This window comes from Heloderma suspectum, chromosome 2 (assembly GCF_057233095.1).
Source record: "Heloderma suspectum isolate Gila_16-S chromosome 2, 16-S_ref, whole genome shotgun sequence".
Lineage (NCBI taxonomy): Eukaryota > Metazoa > Chordata > Lepidosauria > Squamata > Helodermatidae > Heloderma > Heloderma suspectum.
In genome coordinates, this window is record NC_139459.1 from 39368206 (window position 1) to 39391277 (window position 23072).

At 43.5% G+C, this 23072-nt stretch overlaps 1 protein-coding gene across 2 annotated transcripts in view; it reads right to left on the reverse strand.

Annotated features, from left to right (window-relative positions):
* Positions 1-23072, reverse strand: part of PDE4D (phosphodiesterase 4D) — a 1044072-nt gene that overhangs the window by 164852 nt on the left and 856148 nt on the right. For both annotated transcript variants that reach the window (XM_084833299.1, XM_084833300.1), the window contains one exon: positions 4871-5062. In XM_084833299.1, coding sequence (XP_084689425.1) covers positions 4871-5062 — 192 coding nt within the window. The remainder of the gene's footprint in view (positions 1-4870; positions 5063-23072) is intronic.

Below are 23072 nucleotides of genomic sequence, written 5' to 3' on the forward strand. Positions count from 1 at the left end.
GCCCCGAAGCATCCACCAAAGCAGATCGGGGGGTCCCTGCACAGCCCTAATTTTTGATATGGTTTAAAGCTTTGTTTCTATTGCTTCTAAGTCACCTTGCGTGTTGCAAACAGAAAAGAGGAGGAGGAGATGAAGCCATCTTACAGTAAGTCAGATCCCATTATTCCACCTAGCTTGGTCCTGCCTCCTCTGACTGGCAGTGGCTCTCTTAGCATCTCAGGTGTTTCTCCAACCCTGTTACCTGAGATGCCAGGAATTAAGCCTTCTGCTTACAAAGCTCTGCTCTACTCCTGGGCTAAAGCTCCAAAGTAATAGATGAATGGGTAGACACAGCTATTAGCAGGATAAAAATCATCACATGCTGTTAGAACAACTGCAAAGAACAGCATGAAAATGAATTTTGAATGGATCAACATTGTTTGAATATTCATTTTCTGATATATCTGCAAAGAGAAGACATCTTAAATAATGTCGCGCATCCTGAGAGCCTCTTATATGGAATGCAAGGAAAGAGACACAAAAACAGAGGTCAGCCTCTTTCTCACTGGCCTGTAAATGTATTATTGTTTGGATTATAATCCTACTCAGTACTTAATAGTTTTTGTATTGTACACCACTTTGATGATTTCTTTTGTTAAGCAGTATATACATTTATTAAATTAATAAATATATTTCAGCAGTTAAATGATATATTTGTAATTAATTCAAATATGTAGAGGTTTTTGGGTCCCTTCACTCCACATCCTAAGGAATCTGGGAATTCTCCCCAGTGAGACCCACTCGGTGCCAACATTATCATCTTTTTGGCAACAGGTTAAGACTTGCCTCTACTCCCAAGCATTTGATGACATATGACGGGCTTCTTAATTTTATTATTTTATCAGGTCTTGGTATTTTATTGTTAATTGTTTTTAGCTATTTTAAACTGTCTTAAAATTTTGGATGTTTTCATCCCTGTTGTAAGATACATTGGGGGGGGGGGGTTTCCTAAGAAAGGTTCCTCCAATAAATCATCATCTAAAGTTTAACTTTAGCCTGAACTCGCTGTCTGTTTGATCATCCTCCCCCTTGGCAAACAACAAAACAGAGACTCATAGTTCAAACTATTAGAGCTTTATTATGCTAACAGCAAGCCTTTTCACAATGCAGATTCAAGGAAGCTCTCAAACTGCCTCAGGCTCTAAACAACTATTCTGAGATCTCCATTAGGGAAGACAAGCTGCAGGATAGTGAAGTTGCCCATGGACACTGATGGTCAACCTGCCTAAGCAGCTCCCTTCTACGTTGGCTTCTAAAGGTGGCTATCCTGGCAGAGCATCTTAGCCCTGTCCCTAACTCCGCCCGCTTCAACTTGCAATGCAGCTCTGGCATCGCTCAAGTCACACCCTCTTCCTCCTCCTCACAAACTTGGGTTCTCATGGTGGAAGGGGGAGGTGGCAACTCGGTCTGGGCCATCTGTTTGTCAAGGCCTTGGGAAGATTCTCTCCCAACACCTGGGGGCTATGGGGAAGGTTCCTCCCCCATTCTCTGATCTAGATGTTCCAGCTTTGATTCAGAATTGGAATCCTCAGAAATCTCAAGGAGCCTGGGCTAAGCCCTGACACTCACTGTAGCTCAACCCTGAAACATGTTTTAAATTTCAAGTCTTATCCAGGAATGCACAGAAATAACCAACATCTGCATATGCACAGTATGCATGCCTGGGTATACATCTAGGAATAGAAGGCTGAGAGGATGTGACCCTGGGTAGGTCTAAACACATCATTTTAGAGAATTAAGCAATGGACTTGCCCGATGAGAAGAATGACCATCTCATGATCTTGCAACCAAGCAATACTGGTACTAAGAGGTTAGAGCTGTAGCAGATGGTAATTAATATTTATTTATTTACTACAATTTCATCCTGTTTTTCAGGCAGTTATTGTCTCTGAAAGTGACACACATCAAGGAAAAAAGAGTGGCGGGCCCCGCCATCAAGCTAACACACTAAAATGACAAGACACAGAAGGGAAAGGGAGTGGAGGGAAAAGGAAGCAAAGGGAGACCAGTTTTTCAAGGCCACAAAAGGTGGTGAGTTATGAGGGGCATTTAAATGCATTTCAGGCCAGGCTGATCTTCCCTTGCTGGTGTTCTTGCTTGAATAACAATTGGTGGCTCTTGTTCCTTTGGTCAATGGATGGGGCCAGAGTGTTCTTTCCCCTTCCTTCTGCAGTCCCAAAGCAACTAATTGACATGAGCCTTGTTCTTAAATAGCGAAAGTGCGATGGCACCACAAACAGGAATGAGTCCCTGGAGTGTCCCTTGCATTGGCAAATCATTGCAGAAAATGTGCCCTTGAGGAACGATGTTCAGAAATGCGTTGAGCCTACCATTATATCTTTTTAAGCATCTTGAGTTTCCTCCTTCCTTTTCCTTGCTTTTAAAGACCTGACAAGGATGAAAAACTGAGATGTGGGGGCCAAGCATAGTGTTCATCCACTATGCGGGATTCGATTATTTACGTTAGTGTAAGTGTGTGTGGCCCCAATTCAGATCAGGACCATGGTGCTCCAAGAAGGGGGGGGGGATTTCAGCTTTTTTATCCTGAAATTCCACTCCCCCGTGTGGGTGGGGGTTTAAAAAAAGAAACAAAATGTCTCCATTTACACTAAAGTAAATAGTATGTGCTTACAGTAAAGTAAATAATGCAATCACGCACAGCTCTGCTATGCATGATTTGATGAACATTTAGTCTGGCCTTGATTAGGCTCTGATTCACAGTCACAGGACAGTCCATCACCATAGATGCAGTCACAAACAGTTTATACGCTCATAGCTGGGGAGTAAAAAGTCATGGGGTAATCTAAAATTAGAGCCAATAAAATCCGTCAGGCAGGAATGGAGAAATGGAGAGAAGCGAGGCAGCAAAAGCTCCCTTTGGGACAGGGTCAGGAAAGACAAGCCCAGCCTCAGGTGAGATCAGACAAGGGATTGCAGAGCAATGCTGTGTAAGATATGACAAGGACTTGAAGAAATCAAAAGGAAGTTACATACAAGGACTACTATTGTGAGAACTTAACAAGACCTGAAAAAGTAGAATCTTCACACAGTTACATTCGCTCAACGCCATTAGTGCTGGCATTTCACTACCACTGGCTACTACCAAAGGCTTTTATTGCGAAATCGCACAGCCTCACTCATGGAATTTTACAGGCGGTCCAGACAACCTCCTTAATTTGCAGCTCTCTCATGTTTTCCCATTGCTTTTTCCATCGTTTTTCTTGCCAGAAAAAGGAAGAAAAACCAGAATAGCTGCACAATGCCTTTGGATTTGTAGGGCTGGGAGCCCTCCATCTGGAAACACCCTTGGTCTCTAGGAAGAAGGAAGCAACTCAGAATATGAGAAGGTTTTTCTGAGGTCCCTCTTATGACTCTTGCCACATTAAAGGGAAAGGTTTCCCAGTGCTGGAACGTCAGCCGTCAGCCTCCTGTAGTTTCTGCTAATACTTTTGCAGGGTAATTATCAGAATGATTTCATTTACTGATAAACAATTCCTAAGCATAACACACACACACACACACACACACACAGAGCAATTTTATTTTTGGAATGGAAACGAATGATCAGGTTTCTTTAAAATAGGAAACGCAGGTTGAGATTAGAAGTCCTTTCCCCCTTGTGGATGCTGTCAGATTATCTAATTAAAAGAAACATGTGTTTTGATATTTCCCAAATGTACATATTTATATTTGCTTATGTTTTTAAAAGGTCAGATTTTTAAAAATCGTGTGGAATATTCATTATGCTCAAGTCTACGGCTTCATATAGCCCCAACAGGATTCTTCCCATTTTACGTTGAACATGCATAGAGCCCACCAGCCTTTTGCTATCCACATTTGGCATAACCTGTGAGGGAGCATGCATGCATACAAAATGTGTGTGCATAGACTCTGTGTACACACTCAGAATCTGGTGAATGAGCAGGTTCCCTGGTTGCGCATTGAGAGCCTATATACCAGCAATGGTTTAACCTTCTTCAGGCTGGGGGCCAAATTAATTTTGGAGAAGCTCTCAGGGATTGTATCCTAGTTGTAGGCCAGACCAATATACAAAAAAATGCCCCCCCCCCCCAGTTCACTACCCTATTTGAAGGCAGCACATTCAGGGACCATTTTGGCCAGTTTTTGTGGCAGCAGGTGAAAGTTTGTGAAACGTTTGGGAGAAGTGACTTTGGCAGGGGCAGACATAGTGCTTTGTAAAGCTGCCCCTCTTCTTTTGTTAAACAGAATGTTCTTTTTGCTGCCACTGGAAATGGTGGCAGCAACAACAGAGCTCCTTGCCACTCCACCCCCATCCCTGGTCTGTCGGCATAATACTACATCATGACAGAGCATTGTTCTAAGGGGGCTTCTGCCAATTGACATGAAAGTTGCCATTCTTCAAGAAAAGAACTTAGAATTTATCAAGAAGTTTGATTCTATCAACTGAGAGTTGAATAAAGACAATGGTTTACTGTCCCAACTACAAGCTTTAATTTAGAGGTGTCTGTTCCATTGTCAAGCAGCTAGCTCTTCATTAGGAAGCTCCTCCTAATGTTTAACCAAAATTGGCTCCCCTGCAATTTCCACCCGCTGATTCTAGCTTTGCCCTCTGGAGCAACAGAGAATACATCTGTTCCATCTTCTATGCACCTATCTTTCAGGTATTTGTTAGGCTTTAAGGAAGCCTTCCCCACCCTGGCACCCTCCAGATGTGTTGAACTGCAGCTCCTAGCATCCCCCAGCAGGCAGGTAGTTGCTGGAAGTTGTAGTCCAACACATCTGGAGGGCACTTGATGTGGAAAGGCTGCCTTAAGGCATCAACACTTTAGATTCTGCATCAAATACTTACATATCACTGGCAATGGAGGAGTTCCTAGACATGGACTTTGGAGAGAGGTCATAGTCACTATCTGACCGGTAGAGGAAGGACTCCCTACGTTGACTGTGAACAAAGTTAGCCTGGAGAATCAGCCCTGATCCAGGGCTCGTCATGGGATCCAAGGGACTCCGTCCCGATGAGGTGCCATTGTCGACGTCGAAACTGGAAGGAAGGAAGGAGAAAATTTAATGCTACAGACCTAACAGAATTACGAACAACACAACACACAACAACTATTACAAAGGAACTCATTCTTGCTAGTTTTAAAACTTCTTCCTGCTGGGTAGAATCATAGAATCATAGAATAGTAGGGTTGGAAGGGGCTTACAAGGCCATAGAGTCCAACCCCCTGCTCAATGCAGGAATCCAAGTCAGAGCATCCTTGACAGATGGCTGTTCAGCCTCGTCTTGAATGCCTCCAGCGTGGGAGAGCCCACCACCTCCCTAGGTAATTGGTTCCATTGTCGTATTGCTCTAACTGTCAGGACATTTTTCCTGATGTTCAGCCGGAATCTGGCTTCCTGTCACTTGAGCCCATGATTCCGTGTCCTGCATTCTGGGATGATCAAGAAGAGATCCTGGCCTTCCTCTCTGTGACAACATTTCAAGTACTTGAAGAGCGCTTTCATACCTCCCCTCAGTCTTCTCTTCTCAAAGCTAAACATGCCCAGTTCTTTCAGTCTTTCTTCATAGGGCTTTGTTTTCAGTCCCCTGATCATCTTTGTTGCCCTCCTCTGAACCCTCTCCAGTTTGTCTGCATCCTTCTTAAAGTGTGGTGCCCAGAACTGGACACAGTACTCCAGATGAGGCCTAACCAGTGCCGAGTAGAGGGGAACTAGTACTTCTTGGGATTTGGAAGCTATGCTTCTATTAATGCAGCCCAAAATGGCATTTGCCTTTTTTGCAGCCACATCACATTGTTGACTCATATTCAGCTTGTGATCGACAACAATTCCAAGATCCTTCGTGCTTGTAGTGTTGTTGAGCCACGTATCCCCCATCTTGTAACTGTGCATTTGGTTTCTTTTTCCTAGGTGCAGAACTTGGCATTTCCCTATTAAATGTCATTCTGTTGTTTTCTGCCCAGTGCTCCAGTCTATCAAGATCACTTCCAATTTTGTTTCTGTCTTCCAAAGTATTAGCTATCCCGCCCAATTTTGTGTCATCTGCAAATCTGATCAGCATTCCCTGCACCTCCTCCTCCTCCAAGTCATTAATAAAAATACTGAAGAGCACTGGGCCCTGGACTGAGCCCTGCAGTACCCCGCTCATTACCTCTCCCCAGTTTGAGAAGGTCCCATTGATAAGCACTCTTTGAATCCGATTCTGTAGCCAACTGTGGATCCACTGGATCGTTGTTTCATCAAGCCCACTTTGAGCTAGTTTGCTCATCAGGATATCATGGGGCACTTCGTCGAAAGCTTTGCTGAAGTCGAGGTATATTATGTCTACAGCATTCCCATGGTCCACAAGGGAGGTTACTTGATCAAAAAATGAGATCAGATTCGTCTGGCAGGATTTGTTCTGTGGTAAAACCACAGCTAGTCATTAAATCAAGGGCTGTTGACACTAACCTATTAGAGATGTTTATAATGAGAAAAGAACAAAATGAATGGGAGGAACGGGGGAGGAAAGGCAGTATTGCCTGCTACACAAATTTTCAATGGAAAATAAAAAGATTTGATTTAATGAAGCTCAGCAACAGGTCGTGCCAAGTTATGCTTTTAACCTGCTGGCAATTTTTTGAGCCTTTCTATAAGAGAAAGGTTCCTTTATCTTCAGCTCTACTTCCTGTAGACCAGCCTTTCCCAACATGGCGCCCTCCAGATGTGTTGGACTACAACTGTAATCATCCCCAGCCAGCCAGTTGTAGTCCAACACATCATATGCTCACGTCATAGCAGTATGGAAACCAAAGGCTAGTTCTAACAATCTGCTGATGGTTTCACCTGGACCACTTCATGGGAAGAACATTTCTACACAGAGGACATTAGCACGACAGGGACTAGAACAATTCTCCCTGCTTTCTATGAGGAGGACATTGTTTTGCATGGAGCAGCATTCAATTGCGTCAACCCACACTTGCAGTCCAATGGGGTACAGTTCAGACACAGGTATACCATGCTACCTCCTGTTTGCACTAACTATCCCCATGGGATGAAGATTCAGATCTACAATAAGTGCATGCATGGACTTCCTGTGAAAATCGGCTTCCCCACTCATTTCAATGGAGGAGGAACATAGGAAGCTGCTGTTACCAGGTCAGACCATTGGTCCATTTAGCCTGACAATGCTTACTCTGCTCTGCAGCAGCTTTCTAGGTTATCTGCCAGAGGTCTTTCCCATTAGTTGCCTGTGGAGACTAGGCCAGTGGAGGCTGGTGGCTCCGATGTCAATGGGCCTGTGCATCTCCTCTGGGTTTCAGTCAGAACCAGCCAGAACCCTAAAGGAGCTATCCACGGCACTGAACCCATTGTAGGGGTAGGGTTCAGTACTTTGGATAGCTCATTTAAAGTTCTGACTGAAACCCAGAGTAGTTTTACAGGCCCACTAGAATTGGAGCCACCAGCCTCCGCTGTCAGCTGCTACCGACTCCCTTTAACTGAAGATGCCCAAGACTGAACCTGAGACCTTCTGCATGCAAAACATGCGGTCTGTCACTGACCTATGGTCCCCCCTCACATGCAAAGGGAGGCATGCACAGAGCAGCTCCTTCAACAGAAAGGAATGAGAAGCTGAAGTGAAGATGGGAAAGACCACACATGCAGTGGAGATGCTGTGACCACAGGAGGTCACTGGATGCAGTTGACCCAGGTCTGCTACAGTACAATCCCATTCATTTCACGGAACCTCAGACTTTTATTATCTTCCCCAAATGGAAGAGCAATCTGAGCACTTCTGGGGGCAGCTGTCAGGAGCGCCCTTGCTGCCTCTTAAAGTCCCGTCCAGTAGCCCAAACAAGACACAGACAAAAGGGATTCTCTCCAAGGCTTCATTCCTTTACAACTTAATGACTCTTTCAGATGCTAATTGCCAGCGACTAAGCAAGGAACTGCAAAGGGTATCCTAACAGGGTAACCTAAGCTCCATCTACACAGGTGGTCCCCGTTTTGAGGAGAAGGGCGGGAAAGCTCTGAAACTTATGGGCTAGGAGGGGAGGCTCCCCCCTTACCCATGGGGCATCGGGGCGCAGCCGTTGCTGTAGCACCAAGCGGGCTGAGTGCCTCTTCTCGGCGCCCTCTACCTTGCGCCTCTCTCTGCGCCGGTGCCTTGCATCTAGCAACAACCGATCTTCCGCTCTTTCGCTGCCAGGGTCACTATCTCTCTCAGGAATGCGAGGGGGGGGGCCTCTCCCTGCAGCTGCGTCTCTGAGAGACGAGCGGGCTCCTCTCTCATGGGTTGTAGCTCTTCCTCAGAATCAGAGCTGCTTTGAGGCTCTATGGGCTCAGTTCCAACCCTGACAGCAGCGGGTTGGGGGGTATTTTAGTTTTTAGAAACCTAATCCATACTAGGTATTTCTCAAAACTGAAATAGGATTTTAAAACCAGAGAATGTGGGGGTAAATGTACTTTCCTGTAGGTAGATAATTTAATTTAGATAGGCCCAGTTCATGCAGACACCCACCTGTGACTGCTTCCAAAGCAGCCACAGGGGTGTTCCTCTGCTTGGGAAGTGTTCCCCCCACTCTCTTCTTTTTCAGTGTGTTGCAATCACATCAGTTAAACCATATGTGAAAAGACCTAATACAAATAGCTTCCTATGCGATGAATTGCCAATACCCCGCCTCCTCCCAGAGCTTCCAGGGCAAACAATAACAGACAAAAAGATGCAAGCATTCTTGATTGCCGCTCAGCTATTACAGGACTCGCTTTTCCTGTAGTTTCACCACAGAACTTTCTGTTCAGGGCTAAAAGTGATGCCAGGACTTAAACTGTATGGCTTTCAATCTTACAGACAGAACAAAATTTCAAATAAATTGTAAACTGCTCTCTCTCTGTCTCTGTCTCTGTATACTGTAATTATCTGTTACCTTTCTTTATAAATGCTGAAATCAACATAAAACAAACCCTTTTAAAATCCAGTTTACTTTTAAAATCAGTAACTGCACATACAACACACTTTTTAAAAAGCAGAAATAAAAGATGAACACAGTTAAAAGCCAGAGCAGATTCAAAGGCATAAATCATATGAAACTGGAAATGGTTGGAAAATATGAAAATCATCATTTTGTGCCAGGATACCCAAATTCTGAGGACATAATTCGATGCAAGACATGGGAGATCTGTGATTGGATCTCCTGATCAAGACACAGGGCAGGTGTCACCAGTCAGCCCTAAATGAAGTCCTTGGACTTGTTTTAAGACCACATGAAATTGCAACTGGAACATTTGCAATTTGCCAGAAGTATCCTTCAATTGTTTCTATTGCAGTACAGCACTATGGCCACTAGATGGGAGTCTAAAACAACAAGGGAACTAGCCTCCTCCAACATATAAATTAGTATTTAGCTATAATATTACTACAGAACCCAGAGAAGAATCTACTGGACACATGTATTTCATTTGTAAAATGTTAATTCATAGGACCTGTGCACAAAAGAGCACTGAAGAGTGAAAAAGGTAACCTTTCAAGAGGACAGATGCAGAAGATAAAAGTTTACCAGATACCAATAATCATTTCTATAGAGCTTTTCAATCCATTACAATTTGAGCTCATATATTGATGGTAACAGATGAACTCAGTGGCATGGAGCACCTTTTATCTGCTTTGGCTGGTATACCAACTGTGCCCTTATCTGGACTGAGATAGCCTAGCTATAGTTATCCATGCTCTGACCTCTCGTCTGGATTACTACAATGTATTATACGTGCAGCTGCCTTTGAAAATGGTCCGGAAACTTCAGCCAGTCCAAAATAGGGCAGCAAGATAGTTAACAGGGTTTGGCCAACGAGATCGCATTACACCAGTACTTTTCCAGCTGAACTGACTGCCAGTCCATTTCTGGGTCAAATTCAAAGTGCTGGTATTAACACTGAAAGCCCAAAACGGCTTGGGGCCAGGTTATCTGAAGGATTGCCTCCTCCCATATGTGCCTTCCTGGACCATATGATCTTCCTCAGGGGTCCTTCTCTGGGAGCCCCCACCAAAGGAAGTGAGGCGGGTGGCTACCAGGAGGAGGGCCTTTTCTGCTGTGGCCCCCTGGCTGTGGAATGAGCTCCCTAGAGAGGTTTGCCTGGATGGAGCCTACATTGTTCTCCTTCCAGTGCCAGGTGAAGACCTTTTTATTCTCCCAGTATTTTAGCATTTTAGCTTCTTAATCTTTTGGGTCTGGTGTTTTAAATCTATATTTGAAATCTCTGAATTGCTGTTAGATTTTATTCTGGTTCTACTGTTATATTGTGGCAAAAGGAGAAGGGAACAGCAGAGGATGAGATGGCTACATAGCATCACCGATGCAATGAATATGGACTTGAGCACGCTCCGGGAGAGAGCACAGGACAGGAAGGCCTGGCGTGCTATGGTCCATGGGGTCACGAAGAGTCGGACACGACTGAACGACTGAACAACAACTGTTATATTGTGGTTTTAAGCTTTTATATTTTATATTGTTTTATGTTGCACTCTGCGGTTTTAAGTTTTGTGAACTGCCCAGAGAGCTTTGGCTATTGGGTGGTATAGAAATTAAATAAATAAACAAACAAACAAACAAATGTTGTGATAATATTTCATGCCACCTCTTGGGAATTACAGTGCAAGATGGAGAAAAGACAATACTCTGAAACATAGGAAGCTGCCTTATACCATGTCAGACGGTTGAACTATCTAGTCCAGTATTGTCAACACTGACCGACAGCAGCTGTCCAGGGTTTCAGGCAATTCCCCAGTTTACACATTATGGCTTATTTAACCTACAATGAGCTACAGTGCGTGCTGAGTGCATGAAGCTGCCATTTTGAATATGCAACCTGTAATCGGGATGATTGGGGTTTGGGCTGTGTCATGCAAACCTGGCCAGTGCAGGTTATTTGAGGCTTAAATGGGGATGGATGGGTGCCCCCCCCCCCGATCCAGGTTCTCTGAGCACTGCTGAGCCCCTGCCTTTGCTTGAACATCTCTGGACCCGTGCTTGACCCCCCACCCACCCATTTATGGCTGTAATCTTGCTTATATGGACCATTCATGGTGCCATTTTGCATTAGATTAGATGTGTGCATATTTTGTGATAACCATTTTTTTTTCTTCAGAATGGTGCTCGTGGCCCTTGCGGATGGATCCCAGGTGAGTGCAGGTGGCTCAGTGAGCGGGGGGGGGGGTTAGCAGGGTCAGGGGCTTGGTGGGCATGGCTTGGGGGCTTGGCAGGAGGGAGCCCGCCAGACTCCTGGACCCAGTCGGCTACCCACACCATCCCTACGGTTAAACAACCCTCGCATAACCCTCGTTTAATAGTAGAGTTATTCTATGGTTCTTTACTCCTTGAATAACCCATGCTGCCTGGGATCGTACGACATGACCCAAACCCCCAATTGCCCCAATCAAGGGTTGCATATTCAAATTGGCAGCTGCGCACACCCGGTGCACAGTTGGTAAAATAACCTACGATGACCCGGCTGTGTCATGTGAACCAACCCAATAGTTTTTCCAGCCCTACCTGAAGAACCCAGGGATTGAATCTGGGACCTTCGGCATGTAATTCAGGTGCTCTGCCACTGCACTGCAGTCCCTTCCTGCAGAGGTACTTCACACAGCTTTCCTTCCTTCCTCATCCTCTCACAGCTTCCCCACAGCTCTACACAGCTTAGGATCACATCACTAGGAAGCCCTGCCATTGACAACCCTGATGAGCTGCAGTTCAAAGCAAAAGTAGGGAACAGTTGGCTAAGGATGGGATTTTTAAAGCAGACCAGTCAGGGTACTTCATGTACTTGTTGTTGTTGTTGGTATTCTTCATGCAAGATTGGTTGATGCCTTATAAAGGCATACAAAGTTCAATGAATTGATTGGTAAATTTGGCCAAACTTTAAATTGGCTGGTTGGGCTTGTTGTTCCAGAGTTAATTGTCTTTTATTAGCTTGTTTTCCAATGGACTTGGACACACACACACACCCTTACTCATTCCCCAAGAGGTTGCATTTATTTACATAAAGGTCACACCATTTACATGACGCAAGATGCATACTCTGGCCCTGGGGGTATACTTTGCTTTCCCAGGCTTCCATGTGAAGGGAAGGAGCAAGGCCATTCTTCCATCAATTACACAGCGCAAATTAAAACAGCTGGGCCATTAAAAATAATAATGAAGGAATGTCAAATGGGAGGAAAGGGTTAAAAAAAATCACATTCTGAGTGTGTGCCAACAGCAGCTGCTGGCCACACAAGCACAAACATAGGACATCGAGTGGAGAGATGCCTTGCAATTAACTGTGAAGGAGTTATGATGAGTTTAAAGGTGGGATGGTTGTCTACAGTAAAACAAGCATTGCCTTCAGGTAAAACATTTATTTCTGATCCTTGTTGCCAGCCATAGTGATTGGTTAACAGGAAAAAAATGAGTTAACCTATCAGGGTTTCAAGAGCAGAGATACCATCTCATGGCTACCAGCATTGGAGTATAAACACACACACACACACACACACACACACTACACCCATTCTCTGTCAACACATAAATCCTTCCTGTATCAGTAAGATTTGGCACTGTTATGCCAAATTATGTCACTGTTTCATTTCACTATATTGTCTATGCTGACTGACAACAGCTCTCTGGTGTTTCAGACAGGAGTCTTTCCCAGCCCTACCTAGAGATGCGAAGATTTGAACCTGGGATATCCTGCATCCAGAGCATGTGCTCTACCACTGAGCTATGGCCTTTCCCAAATCTTAAAAACTAAGGCAGTCAGTAGTGCCCCTAGCCACAGACCTGTGCATGCATTATCCCACTGATTATTAGGTGAGAGAATCCTCATGTAGTGATGCTTTAATTGATTAATTGCACCAATTAATTAATTCACTGTTGCACCTCTACTAACAAATTAAAATCACTGGATGATTTTGTATATCCCCTATCAACTTTTGAATGTGCCAGCTTTTCCTACCTAAACATCACTTAGACATCTTCTCTGTGTTGCCATAAGCCAACAAGAAAGGCTTTAATGGTACTTTATCCTAGAGCAGCCTTCCCCAACCTGGTGCCCTCCAAACATTGTGGACTTAAACTCCCACTAGCCCCAGCCAGCATGACCAATGGTCAGGAATGATGGGACTTGTAGTCTAAAACATCTAGAGCACACCAGGTTGGGGATGACTATCCTAAATAGGGATGGGTGAGCAAGCAATGTTTGAGATCACTAGGATTCTCCCAGCATCGTCTTATCACTCATCTCGTGGCCAATTCTCGTTTTCATTTGTGAGCACTGCTCGCTTTGCGCAAATGGGGGATTTGTGCAAACTGAGCAGCAGTCAAACAGATTTGCGCAAATCTCCCCAAATGAGTGCGAGGCTCCCCAAATCTGCACAAATTCCCTGATTTAGGCAGATACCTTCCATAAACTAAAGCAGGGCTGATTCCGCCTATGAAAGAAATTTGCACAAATTCAGCTGGGAATTAGGGATGAGATAAACCCAAGCACATGTTTGACCATTTGTGAATATTTTCAGCGGACAAGTGCTCATGCCCACATTCATGTTCGAGGCTTTGAACAGGGCATGCTCACATGTTTTGCAAGCAAAAATGAAATTCTCATACATCCCTAATCCTAGAGAGTAAAACTTCATTCCTGGCTACAGCCTTTCAGTATGCAAACAGCAGCCTCAAAATCAGTAACGAAAAGGTGATGGCCCCAGGTTGGCAGATTGCCACTGATGGAGTATCTTGTGTGCTTGTGCTCATACTACATGATAGCTGTGGGCTGCTAATATTAACAGAGAGACTTCGACGTGTCCTCAGCAGGAAGCTAACTAATTTAAAAAATGGGTTCAGTTCTAGTTCAGGTTAATGAGAGAGAGAGAATATATATATTTCTAAGCTCTCTGCTCTGTTCCAAGTCAGACACTAATCTCAAAAAGTGCTTTGGAATCAGTGCAGCTACCCTGAACTACTTTTGAACTGGTTCAGATACTTTTATATAGAAGAATGTCGTAAACCTTTACGCTCACAATACAACTTCTATAAAATGAATGCAACTATAATTAAATCACTTGGAGAAAAAAGTTCTACACATTTTCCATATGATATTTGCATGCATGTAATGCCATTTCCCCACAGAGCTCTTTCAAATCATATTTGCCCATTGAGAGGACAGAATAAATTTCAGTCCCTAATAATACTTCCACATTGTGCACAGCAGAGGAAAAACACATACTTTTCCTCATTTCAGGAAGAGCTGTGTGTGTGTGTGTGTGTGTGTGGCCACAGCAAAGAGAAGCGACCATAATGCCAGTGCCATTGATTATGTCTGTGGAATGGCTATGTATCGGGCGAGTTCACACATCACGCTAAGCCACCCCAAGAATAAGCCACAGTGGGTGGATGGCTCATCCATTACTCCTGACAGACGATCACCCACTTGGGGGATTGCCATGGCTTGTTTCCCCCTCAGTCCCTCTCAGTCCTCCAGGCCACTACCGACACATATCCCAGTGGCCTTTGTGGCAGAAATCCTCATTTCTCCATTCCCTATGTCAGCACCCATTCTGCAATTGGTCTGCTGCACTTGCTAGCTCACAAGCGAAAGTCTACACACACACACACACAGCCTGTATCAGATTGTCAAAGGGATTTATGTTTCTGAGCATTATGAATATGAGAAATGTGGGAACGCATTCGCAAACTAAAACAAAAAATAAAAATAGGGGTCTTGAGCAAGCGTGCAAGACGGCAAGACCACCTGTCCACCATTTAGCCAAGCATACCAATATCCCTCTCTTGTCAATGTCCTTGTCAATGTCATCCTCCACTTCTGCACTTCCCTTCCTAGCAAGCTGCTGCTGCTGCTGCTGCTGCTGCTGCTTCTTCTTCTTCTTCTTCTTCTTCTTCTTCTTCTTCTTCTTCTTCTTCTTCTTCTTCTTTAAAGGCTACTTCATGTTCTAGTGAAGTAATAATACCTGCCCCTAAAGCTCCTTCCCTCCTGCAGCCACTACCCGCTTTCGGTTCCCCCCTGCGTGCGCACACGTGCACACACACACACATCATGCTTGTTGCTTGCCTCCACTGGTCTCCATTACCCATTACTAGCTGTCAGATGTACATGAGGGTTACAGAGCAGCAAGTGAGGTTGCTACACATATGGAAATTTCAAGGCAGAACAGAGACTGAGTGGGTAACGATACACAAATTTCGAGGCAGACAAGTGAAGCACATTGCTAAATATATGCAAATTCCATGGCAGAGCAGTAAAACGCAGGGGGAAATTACGCAAAACTCCTAGCAGCAGATATTCACTCCTGTGCAGGGCTGATTTATTTATTTATTTTAAATTGTGAATGCATTCAGGACACTTTCCGGTGTCCTTTCTCCAAGATTCCTATGGGGAAAAAATCCCTCCTGAAGTGGAGGGCACTGAGAAAGGATGAGGGAGAATAGCAGCAGCAATAGTGAGATCATAAAGAGAAGCAGAGCTTTTTGCTACTCTTATCAGGCAGGACTCTAGCCATTCCTGACAACCACGATAAAATCACCCTGCCAGGTTCGGACATCACAAGTCACCCTGAGAACAAGCCACCCTAAACAACCCTACTACAAGCCACTGGCTCTCAGGGTGGCTAATTTGTGAAAAAACGCTCTGGGTTCAGATGTCACATTAACCCACTCTTTGTCCACCCATGATAACAACCTACCATGGCTTAGCATGATGTGTGAACCAGGTCATTGAGCGTACATTTGTGGTCATTCCGTCATACGTATAACAAACGGAACAGGTGCAAAAAGTGCACGCCATATGCTCACTGCCTTCCTGTGAAAAAGGGTTAGAGTTTAGTTGTGAGGGAAAACATGACTAATAGCGGACATGATGATGTCATTTTTTTCCTAAGCAAAAAAGCCTCAAACTCTTTTACCTTTCTTTCTAGAACAGGGTACTAAACCCTTGATCAAATTAGTTGCCTTTCAATACCTTTTTCAGGTCTAAAGCTAAGCTAACAGTCATCCCCACATTTTGTGGTTCCACACATTGATAAGCCATCCTCCAGAACTCCACCAATTGTATTTCACTCTATGAATAAGTACGTTCTTTGTCAGCCTCAGACCTATATCCATTCAACTTCATGGAGTGTCCCCAAGTTCTAGTATTGATAGACGCTACCTGTCCTCTATAACATAAATGACAAAGGTTTGTGAAGTTATGAATGGTTTGAGAGGCAGACAATTATTTTTCTGCCTCTAATAGAACTAGAATTTCCCCCTCTACCAATATTAGAATTCAGGGGCATCCAATTAAGTAGACTGGAAATAGGCTCAGAGCAAATGAGAAAAGAAACTTTCTTCAAACAGTGTGTATGTATGGAATCACAAGATAGCCACTAGCTTAGATAGGCTTTAAAACAGGATTAGATGAAAACTTTTCAGAGACCTATCCTCCGTTAATGATTTTCAATGCAAAGTCCATATCCAAAGGCAAGTAGACCACTGAGCAGCACTGACCTATATAATGCTTCTGAATACAAAGGTTCCATTTCATTTTCATGTCTAATCACCTTTAACAGAACTGTCATCCATGAGTTTTTCTAATCCTTTTCAAGGGGCACATAGTAACAGATAATGGGTATCACTTCCACACCTTGTTCAATACCAAATGCATGTGCTGGTACTCGACCAATCTTGCTCTCATCCAGAAAGGCAATTCTTGTATTTTTACTTTCACTTTTAGTAAGATGAGGCTCACTGATCAAACAATCCAGGTAGGGACCAATACACTTGCAGGCTCTGGTTTGGCCAAGGATTGCTTGTTTCTTGGAATCTGCCACTCTCTATATAGCTCAAAGCCATAACCGGATGTTTCTGATCAAACAATGAGTCATATTAAGATAATCTTTAGAAATTCCACATTAACCCACAATTTAGTTAGTTTTTCCTTTGTCCTCAGGTGGGAGATGTAGTTTGTACTTGGCATTAAAGGAAATCCAGAAGATGGGAGAATTATCCATCTCCAAACCCCCTTCTATTGAACTCGTGTCTTCTGGGGTTTGTGTGTACTGGTTTGGTCCTGGTTGGGGCATAAGGCAACTGTGAGATTTAGGTTTGGGTTCATTTCAAGTTGATGAAAACACTGCCAGGTTCAGATCTAGTTTGACTTTAATGCGCTCAAGTTACAGGAAGCCATATTCCAGCTGAATATCAGGAAAAAATTCCTGACTGTTAGAGCAATATGACAATGGAACCAATTACCTAAGGAGGTGGTAGGCTCTCCCACACTGGAGGCATTCAAGATGAGGCTAGACTGCCATCTGTCAGAGATGCTTTGATTCCTGCACTAAGCAGAGGGTTGGACTCAATGGACTTATAGGCCCCTTCCAACCCTACTGTTCTATGATTCTATGACTTCCTCATATCTACTGAGAAAACAGTAATAGTTACAGAAAATAAAAATGGTGGTTCCTGCCATTACCCTTGCAAAGTTTACCAATGACCACACTGGACATCTTTTCTCTTTTTCATCTCTAATAGTGAATTGAATCGACAATATTATTTTTATTAGTAAGTGCTTAGTTTTTAACAAAGTTTTATGGCTTTGTTGTCTTGATGAATATGCTTACTGTAAATTTGTATTGGCTGATGGGCCCAGGAGTAGCCTGTGATTAACTCCCCCCCTCCCCGCAAAAATGCTTTTTAATAGTTTAAGCATCAACATTTAATGACTGCATTGTATTGCGTTTACCAAATAAACTTGATTTGCCATGGATGTTGAAGGCCTGTGGAACATATTTCAGAAAGTTTAACCACAACCATTCAGTAAAACATTTTCACTTTTATTTCCATTAAATTTATATAAGAAAGACCTTTTACACTGCAATCCTATACTTACTTATTTACTCAGAAGGAAGTCCCTTTGGCCTGGTTCGCATGATCGCGGTGGGGGAAATAAGCCATGGCGGCTTATTTCCCCCACTTCACATGCCAGTTGCATGCTGGGAGGATTAGTATAATTACCCTTGGCAGCACAGCTTATCGTGTCATGTGAACCTGGCCAGGGTGACTTGTTAACAAGCCACCCAAGAACACTAGAACAGCTAATTCCCCCTGTGCAGGACCAGCATGGTGGTTAACAAGCCACCATGGCTTATTAACCACCCTGCAATCATGAAAAATGGGTCTTTCAGTTCAGTGGGGCTTAGTCAATCTGAGTTCACACAACATGCTAACCCACACTCAGTGGTTGAGTGTGCATTGTTGTTGAACTGTAGGTTGTTTGTTGAACCATGGGTTAGTGTGTTGTCTGAACCCAGGACATTTTCCACAGGGTGGCTTGTTAACCATGCAATGTGGCTTATTTTTCTTGAGTACCCATGGTTTATTAGGGTGGTTAACAAGCCACACTGCATGGTTAAAAGCCACCCTGCAGAAAATGTCCTGGGTTCAGACAACACGCTAATCCACGGTACAGCAATCCACACTTAGCCACTGAGTGTGAGTTAGCATGTTGTGTTAACAGCCCCATTATTGTGTATAACAGCCTTCCTCAACCTGGTGCCCTCCAGATGCATTGACTACAACTCCCATCTTCCCCAGCCAGCCATTGCCCAAGCAGAGGATTGTAGCCTTAATTAAATAACTACAAGTCGCATGAGCAACATATCTCAGTTTCTGCTAACGATGCTGTCAGCTGCCAGGCACAAAATACCAAAAGCACATATCATCCATTAACAAAAAGGAAGACTCATCACCAAGGCAAATTTACTACAAGCATTCAATTTGCTGAGCTACACATTGGTAGCAAGGGCTACAGCATTTCAAGAGCTATTCCCCAATGAACTGAAGATGAGATAAAACAGAGCTTAGTGCTGCAATTCTCTTCATGCCATATCTTGCCAAAATAAATGAGTTTATATAGTCATTGAACAATGCAGATGCGGAAACGTGATTTCAGATTCCTCCCCCCCCCCCAAGATTCCTAAGAGAATGCTGCACAATGCTTCTGAAAGCAACCTTCTAATGTGGCCCACAACTTTTTTTTAAGGTGAAGAGAATAGCAGAAGTAGCAGAGCTCTACATGTTCAAGGCTTAAAAATAAATCTACAAATGGACAGGATCCTGTTAAAATGTAATATTGAGTAGCATAGTCATGAATTAAAACAGAGGAATACATGTTTAGTAAAAGGCTTAAGAACATAAGAGGAGTCATGCTGGATCAGACCAAGGGTCCGTCTAGTCCAGCATTCTGTTCACACAGCAGCCAACCAGCAGCCCACAGGAAACCCACAAGCAGGACATGAGTGCAACAGCACCCTCCCGCCCATGTTCCCCAGCAACTGGTGTACATAGGCATACTGCCTCTGATACTACTGGTAGCATATCGCCGTCATGACTAGTAGCCACTGATCCTCCATGGACTTGAACTACTGCTAAATTTCATCTCGTTTTTTAATACAGTAATGTATGAGGTTACATAGTTATCTATTGCACAAATGCTTGGGCCTGGAGAAGGGTTGGAAAATACTTGGTATAGTTCCAGCAGGGTCCTCCCACTCCTTCCCTGCAACATAGTTCCATCTGTGAAATTAAGCATGTGCAGGCACAGCCAGTAAGTGCAGGAGAGGCCATGGGGAAATTCATTCTGAACTCCTTGGAGGGAGGACTGGGATAAAATGTAACCAATTTATAAACAATATACTTTCCCTATTAACACAGAGAATATCAGCCCAATACCATGCAGGTTTTCTTCCTAATAAGTATGTTCAGGAAAATAATAATAATATTAATAATAATAATAATAATAATATATTCTCCAAGGCAGCTAGACATGGATCTGATCTCTGTTCTTCTAAATTCTTTTCTAAGAGGTTATCCTCTGTGGTTTTAGTTATCGTCTGTCTCCAATTCTTGGCAGAGTGATGCTACTTGTGCTGCATGCCAGGCACTATAATCTTTTCTAAGTATAGATCCATCATTAGCGTCTGCAAGAGTCCCTTACTGAGTGCCTGGAAAACCTCCCCAAGGGCTTACAATTCATTGCCGCCAATGGAGTTCCCCCTTTCTTTAGCCCTAACATCTGTGTATGGGAGGGGGAGTATTTAGGGGCAAAAGCAGCTGAATGGGAGGGTACAGAATCATAGAATAGAATCACAGGGTTGGAAGGGGCCTACAAGACCATCGAGTCCAACCCCCTGCTCAATGCAGGAAGCCTGATTCCCAGAGTCTCTCATCCAAGTACTAACCAGGGCTGACCCTGCATAGCTTCCGAGATCAGATGAGATCGGGTGCATTCAGCCCTTATTTAGAACCCCTCAACTCAAACATGGTGGTTTGGATCTAGATTGGGCCCCTGAGCACTTGGGGGGGGGGGGGAAAGTGAGGTTTAAAAAAATGTTGAGTAAAAAAAAATGTCCTCGGGGTGCCTTCTGGAAGGTTTATTCTCTTTAAAGCTGCCAAAGATGGATCCATGTACAATGGAATATGCATACCTGTGGAACACTGGGGATGTGTTTGAGTTCTTATTCTCCAATGGAAAAAAAACAAAAACAAAAAAAAAGGCAGCCTTGCTGGCCATAAGAAAAATCCATATAGTGTAATACCTAGGCCAACTCAAAGATCACAAAAAATGTGCAAGCTTTCAAGACCTCCAGATCTCTTCATCATGCAAGATTTTACAAAAAGCAGGGTGGGGGCAGGGGAAGAGATGAGGTTTGTGGTGGAAAGCTTACTGGATGCAATCCCTCTTCCTCCATATCATCCTGAGACTCAGATCATGCAGACATTCTGACTACAACATCTAGTCATAATCTTTTTCTTTTTTCCCCCCATACACACAAACACCTTCTTTTTGTAACATATTGCCTGATGAAGAGATCTAGAGATCTCAAAAGTTTGCACATTTGGGCGGGGGGTGATCACTGACTTGGCCTAATGAAATTATTACACTATATGGATTTTGGAATTATTCTCCGATGAACACTTTTTTAATGGATCCTTGCCTGATGGCAGTATCTTTACCTGAGGATCTGTGTTTAGTTGTGGTCTTTTAACCTGACAGTTGTTTGGGATGTCTTTTCAAGGTTTTGTCCCTCTTTCAAGTGACGGGATCCTTGTGCCATGGCAGTTATTTTAAGTGCAGGCTCTCAGATGGAGCTCTGTTAGTTAGTTTTGTTTTTGTTGATTTCACAATTTTATTTTTGTTTTTTAAAAATGAAAGCAAACAGTGACAGTTAATGAATTCCAAAATCCATATAGCTATCCAAAATAATTCCAAAATCCAGATAGTGTAATACCTTTATTAGGCCAATTCAAATATCACTAGAAATGTGCAAACTTTGAGATCTCCTTGATACAAACAAACACCCATATACAAATTGAAAATTTTGGGGGCGGTGGGGGGGAGGGAAATTGCTACATTATGTAGTACAAGCAATCACACAAGCAATGACCTGGTTCACATGATCACCATGGGTTAAACAAGGCACTATGGCTTGTTTAAGCCATGGCACGTGCCATGTCCTATTTGCCTAATCACCCACCCAGGTGAGGCTTGTCATGTCATCCAACCACAGGTGGTCTGGCTTATTGGAGGGGGAAACAACCCTCAAGTAACCCAACCATGGGTTATTTGAGGGTTCTTTCCCCCTCAAACAAGCCATGCCATCTGGGTTCGGATGACAAGACAAGCTGCTCCTGGGTGGGTAATTAGGCTAATGGTATCTAGCACGTGACAAGCCCCCATTAGACAAGCCCCCATTTTCACTTGAATTTTTCCAGCAAACTACCAGAATCAATGGCTTCCTATTTCTCCTTGTTCTTTTTTGTTTTTGTTTTAACACTGCAAATGCTTTAGCAAAAACTAACAAATGGGATATTTGAAAACCATTTTAAACAACAAATGATGGTTAAAAGGCTAACGTAGCAGAACACATTTATGTTACTGAATTAAAAAGGAATGAATGTGGATTTGCTCAGTCTTTGAGCAATTGTACAACCAAACACCAAGAAGGCAAGATGGCTGTCTGCTGAGATACTGGAAGTAGCCCAAGAAAGAAGGAAAGCAAAAGGCAACAGTGAAAGGGGGAGATATGCCCAATTAAATGCAAAATTCCAGAGGTTAGCCAGAAGGGATAAGGAATTATTTTTAAACAAACAATGCATGGAAGTGGAAGAAGATAATAGAATAGGAAGGACAAGAGACCTCTTCCAGAAAATTAGGAACATCGGAGGTAAATTCCAGGCAACAATGGGTATGATCAAAAACAAAGATGGCAAAGACCTAACAGAAGCAGAAGAGAGCAAGAGAAGGTGGCAAAAATATATGGAAGATCCGTATAGGAATGATAATAATACCGGGGATAGATTTGATGGTGTGGTGAGTGAGTTAGAGCCAGACATCCTGAAGAATGAGGTTGAATGGGCCTTAAGAAGCATTGCTAATAACAAGGCAGCAGGAGACGATGGTATCCCAGCTGAACTGTTTAAAAACTTGCAAGATGATGCTGTCAAGGTGATGCCATATGCCAGCAAATTTGGAAAACACAAGAATGGCCATCAGATTGGAAAAAATCAACACTAAAGAAAGTTCAAACTATCGAACAGTGGCACTTATTTCACATGCCAGTAAGGTCATGCTCAAGATCTTGCAAGGTAGACTCCAGCAATTCATGGAACGAGAATTGCCAGATGTACAAGCTGGGTTTAGAAAAGGCAGAGGAACTAGAGACCAAATTGCCAATATCCACTGGATAATGGAGAAAGCCAGGGAGTTTCAGAAAAACATCTATTTCTGTTTTATTGACTATTCTAAAGCCTTTGACTGTGTGGATCATCACAAATTGTGGCAAGTTCTTAGTGGTATGGGGATACCAAGTCATCTTGTCTGCCTCATGAGGAATCTGTATAACGACCAAGTAGCAGCGGTAAGAACAGACCACGGAACAACGGACTGGTTTAAGATTGGGAAAGGAGTATGGAAGGGTTGTATATTCTCACCCTACCTATTCAACCTGTACACAGAACACATCATGCGATGAGCTGGGCTTGATG